Source organism: Hirundo rustica, chromosome 1 (genome assembly GCF_015227805.2).
Source record: "Hirundo rustica isolate bHirRus1 chromosome 1, bHirRus1.pri.v3, whole genome shotgun sequence".
Taxonomy (NCBI): domain Eukaryota; kingdom Metazoa; phylum Chordata; class Aves; order Passeriformes; family Hirundinidae; genus Hirundo; species Hirundo rustica.
In genome coordinates this window covers 10,798,678-10,808,651 of record NC_053450.1, presented here as the reverse complement: position 1 = coordinate 10,808,651, position 9,974 = coordinate 10,798,678, and the positions used below count along the sequence as shown (strand labels likewise).

Here is a 9,974-nt window from a genome sequence, read left to right as displayed (position 1 = left end):
CGGCGGCGGCTGCGGGGACAGGAGGATGGAGGGAGGGTGGGAAGCAGGGAAGGGAGGCGGCGGCGCTCCCTACGACGCTGCCGAGCCCTCCCATCACATGACGGCGCCGGCTGATGAGGCGGTTCCGCCTGCCCCGGTACCCGGCGCTACCGCCCGCCTTCCTCTACCGCCGGGAGGGCGGTGTGGGGGCGGCCCCGGGACAGCCGCGCTCTCAAGCTGCGGGGACGAGGTGAGCAGCGGCCGCTGGCGAGGGTTGGCTGTCCCCGCCGGACCCGTCCCCTCCGCGGGCGAGGGCAGTGCTCCCGGCCGGGGCGCGGGAGCGGCGGCGGCACGGGTGCGGGGCCGTGTCCCTCCGTGCGGGACTGCCCGCGCTGCCCGGCCTGCCCCGCACCGGGTGAGGCGGCGAGCGGGCCTGGGAGCGCGGAGCTGCCTGCTCGGCGGGCGCTGCTCCCCACGCCCTACGGGGAAGTATGGGCTCCCTGCGGCAGCTCGTCACCGAGTGTGCTTGGGCCGGGCACTGACCCTGGTGCTCGGAGAGCGCTTGACACCTGTAGCGTTGATGTTACAGAAGCAAATAATACTTTTTTCTTACCTCTGCTTCACAGTTTGAGATATTGAAGCATTGAAAGTTTAGGTCATTTCCTCAAATATTAAAAATAGGGAAGAGAATGGAAGCTGTAGGGTTGTTTTTGGTTCTTTATCCTGTCTGGACCATTTGATCACTTCTTGAAAAAAAAAAAAAATGCCCTCAGTAGTCTCCCATTCAGCATGGAGTTTGCAGGTTGTGTTTTCCAGAAGTGAGGGGGCTGGGGATTGCAAATGATAAGTGCTTTGATGCATCCATTGAAGACCTTCCTGGCAGAAAAGAGTGTGTTGGAAATGCTGCAGTGAAACCAATTCCAGCGAGGAATGTGCTCCTCCCTTGGAAGGCAGAATCGACAGCTCCAAGCTGAAGTTGAAGAATTCACTTAGAAAGTTAAAGAGTGAAATTTTTGCCTTGGGATCTGTCTATAAGAGACCTGAGGACCAGCTGACTGACTCAAAACAGCCAGCTGAGAAGTGGTGGGGGAACAGGGCCTGTAAGCACAGAGGTGGCAGAGCATAGAAGATAAGAGGAAGGCAATGTGTGTGCCAAACACACTCCACTGCCAGGGGTTTAGAAGCTGCTGAGACATTGCTGGATCCTGGGGTGGTGACCATCTACCTTCTCTCTCTTCGTTTTCTTTTTCTTTCTCTCTCTGGTGTTCTTACATCTTCCTCTCAAAATATGTTGTAAGCTGCACTGAAAAATTCCAGTGTCTTCTTGTGTCTGGAGAAGTTAAAGTTTGCTGAGCTAAAGTTTGGGAAGTGCCTTATTTTGTCTGGATGTTTTAAAATTTGCCAAGTGCCATATTCTACTTGAATGTTCTAAAGTTTGCAAGTAAAAGTTGTTATTGAGTCTCCTGGTAATTTGGTTGTTTTTTCCGTGCACTGCCCAGGGTATATCCCACTGCCTTCCCCTGAAATCATCAAGCAGGCTGGTGCGTTACAGGATTGTAACCAGTTTCTAAGAAAAATAATCTTTTATTCAAAAACAAAAAAGGAAAATTCACCCAAAAAGAAATAATTACTTTCCGAAAGACAGATTGAGATGAACCTACAACTACAGTGATATGATTTAATATCATAACCAGTAACTTCTGCTCCTGTATAGTTTGTTCACAAAAATGAAGGAGCCTTTTTAACTTTTCACTGTTGTTGTTGTTTTGTTTTTTGTTTTGTGTTTTTTTTTTTTTTTCCCCAGATTCCTGCTTTCACAGAGTATGTCTGTGAAATTTCCAGAAAAACAGCAGGCTTTCTCAGAGAGATTTACCAAGTTCAAGAGGGAAATTGTCTCTCTTTGTTAGTTTGATACACAAAATGGGCTCAGAAAGATAAAACTGCTAACATGATTTTATGTGACTATTCAATAGTGTACGTTGGGATCACAAAGGTTCTGTACAGTCTTGCTAAGATGGCAAACAAGTACCTTAAAAAAAAGTTAAATAATATACTAGCTGAAGGATTTAATAAATATTCAAGAGCGTTATTTTTCTTTGCTTTCAGGGAGTTCTATAAGGAGCTTTTCAGTTGTCTTCTGTTGTCAGTTTGACAGTCTCTAAAGTTCTCTAATGATAGCAGTCACGGTCTTCTGTCAGGGAGAGCATGAGCTGATATAACAAGAGGTGTAGTTGAAGCCTGCTGCATCTGTGGAACGATGCACCTTTAGAAGAGGATAGAGAGGAAGACAGATTTGCATGTAATTAAGAAGTCCAATTTGTGGTGAGGTTGAACTGTTGCTAAAATGTTGCCAGAAGCACATGATTTAAAGATGGTGTACTAAAAGATAGTATTGACTGGCCAAGCACATTTTATAAATGGAAAAAAAAAGGAAAATTATAGGAAATAAACATTAGGAGACATCAGGTATTCAGGTCTCATGGTCTGCATGGTACTTGTGAGGAATGTGGCAATGTTGTTCCGATTAGGAGGAGCGCAAGATGTAGTTCTGGAGTCTCAGGGAGAGCAGTAGAGAGAGATTCAGCCTTAGGTATACGAAGCTTGGGAAAAGCATTGTATGTTCTATTTAGATGTTTTCCAGATTGCTGTTGTATCAATAACAGCCTGTTAAAGGCTGTTACTGATAGAACAACTCTTCCCCTTCTGGTATACCTCAAATTTGTGGATTCTGCTTTCTGTCTCCCCCAATGGCACCTCAATATAGTCCTTGAACATGCTAGTTATTCTTTACATGGACTGATGCAGTATTTATGTCTATCTAATAGTTCTGCTTTGCTGTGTCTTCTTTCTTTCTTTCTTTCTTTCTTTCTTTCTTTCTTTCTTTCTTTCTGGGTGTATCTAAAGCTGAAGCAGAATTTTTCTAATCTGTAACTTGAAGTAAAAAATTCTGCACACGAGGTTCATGTTTCTCACAGTAGCTACGTGTTGTCTGAGTAGGTTATGGCAAAACATGAAGAAGGAAGAGCAGAAATGGAGGGATTTTTGAGAAGAAACCGCTGGATGTGAGAAGTGTGGATAGACACAGCATAGGCAAAAAGTAGAACTTGAAGGTTCTACTAATAACAGAGAAGCTAATCCCCACAAGGGTGTTGGCTGTGGGTGTGGGTGTGTATGGCAGAGCCAGAGGGAGGTAAGGAAGATAAACAATGGTACCTGGGTGACTTTATTTTGTGCTAATGGAACATGGGTACCAAAAGTTTGTAGCATCTTTGGCAGGAGTAGGCAGCATTTTTAAGGTGGGCTTTTATTTAAAAATGATGCTAGATGTTTTACTCTTACGTACATTCTTAGTAGAGTGGCCCTTTTTAGATTATTTTTTCCAAGGGCCATCTGCTGGTAAAACTAAAATGTATGTGAGAAATTATATTTCTTCCTAGCCTAATTGATGATATGCCTAGATAACCCAGCCAAGTTTTTGGGCATGTGGGCTTTTTTTGGATCTTCTTTTGGATCTGAAACAGAGCAGTAGTTTTCAAGCAGACATAATCATGGAGTTTGAACTTCACAGTGCTTTAGTGGTGGAAATGAGCAGAGGAAAACTGCCAGGTGCTTTTAGTGGTATAGTTTTGCTTAATACTGAATATGGGGTGAATTGAAAACCTGTGATGAATTGCACTTTAACTGAAATTACTGACATCTTGTGAGCTAAGTTTTCATTCCTGCTCCCTAAGGCTTCAGTGATTCTGTTGACACTGCTTTGCATTTAGCTATCTATTAGAACTTATGTTTTCTCTCCCAAATTTTTTGTGTGCTCACTGCTTTTAATATGTTCTCCCTGTTATTTCTAGAGTACCAGTTTCAAGATGTCAGGTGGTCCAAGAATATCATTCAATGCAATTGATTCTGCTCTTTCTTCTTTGAAAAACTGCCAGTCCTACATCGACTCTGGAATGGATGTGGCTACTCAGGTTGCTCTTGACCTTGTGGAAAGTTTCAGTAAGTATATTCTTTCTTGTATTGTGTCCTGAATCTGACAGATGAGTCCCAGACCTATGTATTTTGACTTAGTTACTGTTAGTATCAATCTTTATTACAGCTCTTCTGGCTTGCCCAGAGTGTTTTCATTACAATCATTTCACTTAAATGAAAGATTTAATTTAAAAAATAAATTCAGTTAAAATGTAAATACCTGGCAACCATTGTCCCTGCTTTTGTGACACTCAGGACTAAGTGTGTTCCAGTGATTGTTACCCTACAGCTTTGTAGAAACTTCAACGTTGCTGAATGAGATGGAGAAGGCCCCTTAAGTGAGTGAATAAAATGAGTTTTCATTCTCATACTGCTTCTTTGTGTGTGTTTTATTTGACATTCAGGGCAACATATATTAAAATAATGTTAAATATTTTGAATACAAAGCTTGAGACACCTGTTAGGGGATACAGCTTTCTTAAATGCTGTCTCTCCTGAAAATCAGGCCTCCTTTAGGGTGCTTCAATTTGGACATTTGCAAAATGGGGTACTTTAAGTCTCTAATTACTGCTGACAGTCCTGTAATTGCTATTTTACAATAAAAGGAGCGCTGCAGAGCTACTTTTCAAAGACAAACATTAGCTGACCCATTTCCCTATCTTAGATCTGTGTTAAGGTTTTCACTAGGCAAAAATAAAAACTTTAAAGCTCCTAACCCCTGATAGTTTTAATAAAGAGTGGAGAGTGGAGAACAAGAATCTTCTGAAAGAAAAGCTCTGCTGTTCATTATAAATCTTGCACTCAGCTACATAAAATCAAGATTAATGTTGTTCTCATTGTCTAGTGGGATAGTTCTCTCTCCTTTCACCTTTTTATCCATACTGCTATTAGAGATGATTGACATGTTATTTCTAGCGGGAAGAGGAAATGGAAAGCTTGTCTGAGCAGTCACCAGTTCCATTTCCCCTCTGCTTTAGTAGTCACCATCACTCCTACTTTGTCATAAACAATGCATGGAAATACATTGAATGTATTGAATTCGTTCATCCCCAAGACCACAGAAATTAATTATACAAAAATTAAAAGTTTTTATTAATTTCACTTTTCAGTAGAAGCCCCTGTTGCATTCCTGTAGGGAAGGGTGTAAGGCAACTTAAGCTCAACTGTGCAGGTCTGCAGCTGTAAATCTGTGCCTTGTACTCCTAGGAAATGTCTCTTCCGCATTTAACTGCTTCTGACACATTAATCTTTAATTAAAAGCCTGAAATTATTGTGTTCATTTAACTCAGTAACCAAAAGGACCATTTTTAGCATTCTATCCTGAGAGGAGATTACACCTGATGAAATACCTGGTTACAATTAAGTTACATCACGTGACTGGAAAACAGCTCCTGTCTAGACCATAACATATTTTATTCTAGCAGAGGAAACTTTCCTGTTGAATCATGGTTATAGAATTATCAAGCATGTTCTATTAAAATAATCCATCCCATTGCACAGAGAAGGTATTCCAGATTTGTATGCTTTGTAGGTCATACTTCTTTGGTCTGGTGTTCCCAAATTACATTTTTACCTACAGCAGTTGTCTTCTTCACTCTTACACCTTTCCTTGCAGATGTATTTACATGGAATGAGCAAATAGTGAAGGCTATCACTTCTGTAAGGTTTGGTTTTCATTCTTCTCCTGACTACTTTGCTTGAACTTCAAGTTCTTTTGCTTCTTACAGAATGCCATCAGGAAAGATAACGGGTTTCTGTGGCTTGACGTGCTTTGGTAAACTCTCAGTGTTTTAGAATTAGCATCGTCTGATCTGCAGGACTTGACTCTTCAGCTCTTACCTCCAGCTCATACGTGGCAAATTTCTGTTTCTAGAGCTGTTGCTCATCTAGACGACTTTGCCTTCATGTTCTGAGGCAAAGTACTAATTTAATTTTGAGATAGTTGGGTAGTACATTTCTGTGTTCTTCTTCCTGTCTCATTTGCAATTTGCTTTAATTTCCTTTGCAGAATTTGACTGTCCAGCTTCTGACAGGTTTTATTGTCAGGCTTTGTGGGAGCAAGGAATTCTGTTGCAACTGTTTATTTAGTTTACAAGCACTTTTTCTGTGGATGTATTTTGTTCCTTTAGCCTTTCATAGTGGACAATGCTGTTTTTTGTGAATGGTAACAAAATTTTTCATAGCAAGTACATGAGAAAAATTATATTTGCTTCTTAAGATAACTGAAAAGACAGCAAAGTTAGTTCAGTGAATAATTTTTCCTCAAACAAAATCCTGAAAACATATGCTGTTAAATGTATTTATTAAATGTTTATTTTCTTCTACTCCTGTATAGTTTTATGAAAAGAAATTACTTATATTAAATATTTGGGTCAAGCATTGCTCATTTATGAACTTGTACAATCTCTATAAAAATAAGGCTATTATTAATAATAGCTAACTGTGTGCAGAATAATTTTAATGTATCTGATAATGAAAAACCTCTTACTTTTTAAAGGGTTTTGTTGATGCCCACAAAATTAAATTGTTGATTGAGATTTCCCTGTCAGTTGAGAACCTGATGACTTTTAGCACTGAGCATTGGTGTTTATGATTTGCTGGCAAAGAGACAGAGTTTTAAAAGATCCTGGAAGGGGTTAAGGATCTGTATCTAGAGGTGAAAATTACTTTCAGCAAACTGAATGTGAAAGGGAAACAGCCAATTTAAAAGCTCATTTTATTTAATGAGTAAAAAAGAAAGAGAAATCTTTTGTCCTTCTCAGTCTTTCTGCTGATTATCTTTTAGATACTGACATTGTCTAATGGTTGTATTTTTCTCTTCTTTAAAGACTTGTATAGAAGTCTTTTGAAAAGTTCCTATATAAATAAATGATATAAGTAAAGAAACAGACTGTGCACCCTTGGTTTCAGTTTGTCCTGCTTGTGCTCAAAATACTCTTGGGCATTTTGTGGCTCAGCCTAGTAAAATACTGAAGGAAAGGACACGTTGATATTCGTGAGTGGTCCACCAATCTTCCAAGGATCTGAATATTTTAAAGCTAAAGCACATGCTTATTTCCTTTGCTGAATTGGTGACCTAATAGATTTGCGAATTTGAAGATGGCACTGTTCAAAATCAGTTATAATGCAAGTAAAATCACCTCAGTTCTGCTATAATTTGCGTCTTCCTAAATCTTGCCTCATTCTGGTTTTGAGCTTTAGTAATGTGAGTGCAGAAAGAGAATTCATTAAGTCACTTGTCACAAATACTTTTTTGGCAACATCTCCGAATTTTGATGCTCTGAGTATTGAGCATTAAACCATGTGTTGACACCTCTGCACACAGAGGAACAGGTGTTTGCACTGCTAATTTATCCTCTCTTGGTTGTTGAACTGTCTTTACTTATCTAGTTGGAGTAGTTCTATAGAGTTAGAAAGCACTGATGGACATCCATGTCAAATACTGGAACGATAAGTTTTATTATCTGTTTTTGGAATCTGCAATTCCATGGTGACTGATGTGCTGATTATGGTAAGAATATACTGGCTCAGGACAAATATGGCATATCCATGACAGACATCCATTCCCAGCTTTGCTCAAAATTTTTGGATGTAAATTTGGCCAGCTTGCTGAGGATGGCAGTTTCAGGTGACTTCTTCGGCAGAACTTTCTCAGGAATATGGGATTGTAAAGTGTGGAGAGCTGTGGTTATTGAAGTGAAGAAATCTAACTCATGGTCATCTCCAGGCTTCCAGTCCAGCAGCTGCTCTTTATTTTTGTCTTGGCTGGAATCCAAGGTGGGAGGAATGTCCAGTACAAATGGGAACTAATTGGGAGGTCTGGAGAGTATACTAACTACAGACAAGATAAGAATTTATTAGCATAAAACTTTTGAAAAGCATTTAAAAGATGAACAGTTAGGGTTTTGTCTAATTAGCTGAATGGGTTTTCTAGAAGCAAGCAAGATGCTTCCTTGATGTCTGGGACATTCTTCCAACCACACATCCTTTCCCAATGTGAAGTGCAGAGCCGATAAGTGTGGAATAGCTGTTTTTGGGAAACAGTTACTACAGGTGAATTGTAATCTTACTTGAGGAAAAAAAAAAGCTACTTGTTCATGAAAGACTTGCTGAAAATGTCATGGTCAGCTGCTGCCCATGGCTGTTTGCCATCTGTATTACATAGCAGTGATCTTCCTGTAGCACTATCAGGATCTTCTTGAGAATTCCTCTTTTTTGCTTATCATCCTTTAAAGGGTTTTTCTGCTTACCACTGTGTATAGAACAGGCCCAGGGGTCTTAAAAATGTTACTGATGCAATTCTGTGGCATGTTCCCCAGATTAAGTTAGAGTTACAGCTCTGACTTTTCTTTCTTGTCTGCTCATTGCATAACCTGCTCCTTCTGGCAGCAGAGTTTACCTCAGTTCTGTCTGCTTACCTCATTTGTCTGTTCCCCTTGTCCCAGGGCTGCCTCTGCGCTTTTCTTCGTGTGTGCTGCACTGCGTCTCATGTGTAGTGTCCTCCTTTTCTGATTGCTTTCTCATCTCCATTTGATTGAGATCCACTTGTGTCATCATGTCTGTTCAGTACTAGTTAAACAGTCGCTAGTGATGTAGGATTTCTTTCTGTGTGGATTTAACCCACATTACTTTGACTTATCTCACTGCTCACTTAGAATGGTTTTAACTAGAACAGCTCTAAACGTTGCAGAGGGTTGTTGACACAGGAAGAAGTGTGGAGCATACAGACATGGCAGTTTAGTTAGCCTTGTTTTATGAAATTATTGCCAGCCTTTTGATAGACACTTGGATGACTTTATATGGCATATCCACTGTTCTTTGCAGTGACTTTCTAAACCCATTGCAGCAGCCAAAACCAGTCAGACTTGAACATTCTAAGTTTGTTCATCCCTGAGAGAGGGGCCCTTTCCATCTAACTTTCTCTGTCATTGACGTAAAGCTTCTACCTGGAATGGTATAAACACCAGTATGAAAATGGATTCTGTACCTGTGCCTGAATATCGAATGATTTGGTTAATTTGTTTTCTTTGTTCTTTTTTCCCCCCCTAGCTTTATTTTCCTTGGAAATTCAAATGCAGGATTCCTGCAGTGTTGTACCATAGCATGAATCTTGACATTGACAAAGTTCTTGTGCATGAAATGACTACGATGTAATTGTTGTGGGATCCAGAAATCAACCTCCTGACACACCCCTGCTTCTGAAATGTTTATGGTCTCTTAGTTTCCATGGTTTTAGAGATCATTGTGCTTCACAAAAATAATCCAAACATAAGGTACTTGTCCAGAGAACATTCCATCAAATAGGCTGAAATGACACTTTGTGACTTAGTTGAATTTGAGCATGAAGGTCCTCTAACTGAAGAAATGAGCAGGATGAACTTTGCTTGCTGCCGTGTTCTTATCCAGGCAAGATAAACCATGTCAAGATGTTTTCTTGCACATCCTGCCTTGAATCACTTAGGAACCATGATTTGGCCAAGTCACCACCTCACAGTGGCCTCATAATGGTTAAAGCTGTGGTCTGTGTTACAGGGACTGTTCATGAGAAATCAGACCTTGGTTTTCACTCTTGGGTCCTAAAACCACTACAGGTCCATGTATCTGTGAAGGTGCCCGTGAGAAGAAAGTAGCAACCAGTTTTATATGCACTGTAGGAATACAGGTTTTTTCTTGTTGGAGAACCTAACTGTAGATTTTCTGTTTTCTTGTTGGAGGATGTAAGTGTAGAATGTCAAAGTCCATCTTGGAGATAAATGGCTTTTCACTGACACTTGCTCTACAGAAATACTTTCTAGTTATGAGGAGGTACTGTAGAAAATTAAGAGAAGCCAATGATGCATGAAGTTTATCCTTCTGTGTTAGACTCTGCTAGATGCTTCCTATGAAGCTGCAAGAATTCCCTCATGATACCATGCTGTTCACGGAGGAGGTTTTATTCTAACCCCAGGTTTTTCCCTGTCAGAAGCTGTTTGTTCACTGATCTGCTTTGTTGCTGCACCAATGTCTCTGGTGCTAATCTGTGACAT

At 40.4% G+C, this 9,974-nt stretch overlaps 1 protein-coding gene across 1 annotated transcript in view; it reads left to right on the top strand.

Annotated features, from left to right (window-relative positions):
• The first annotated feature begins 25 nt into the window (after positions 1-25).
• The window catches only part of NSMCE2 (NSE2 (MMS21) homolog, SMC5-SMC6 complex SUMO ligase), a 129,501-nt gene continuing 119,552 nt past the window's right edge, over positions 26-9,974 (top strand). Inside the window, exons 1-2 of the mRNA XM_040060249.1 lie at positions 26-229; positions 3,828-3,975. Coding sequence (XP_039916183.1) covers positions 26-229; positions 3,828-3,975 — 352 coding nt within the window. The remainder of the gene's footprint in view (positions 230-3,827; positions 3,976-9,974) is intronic.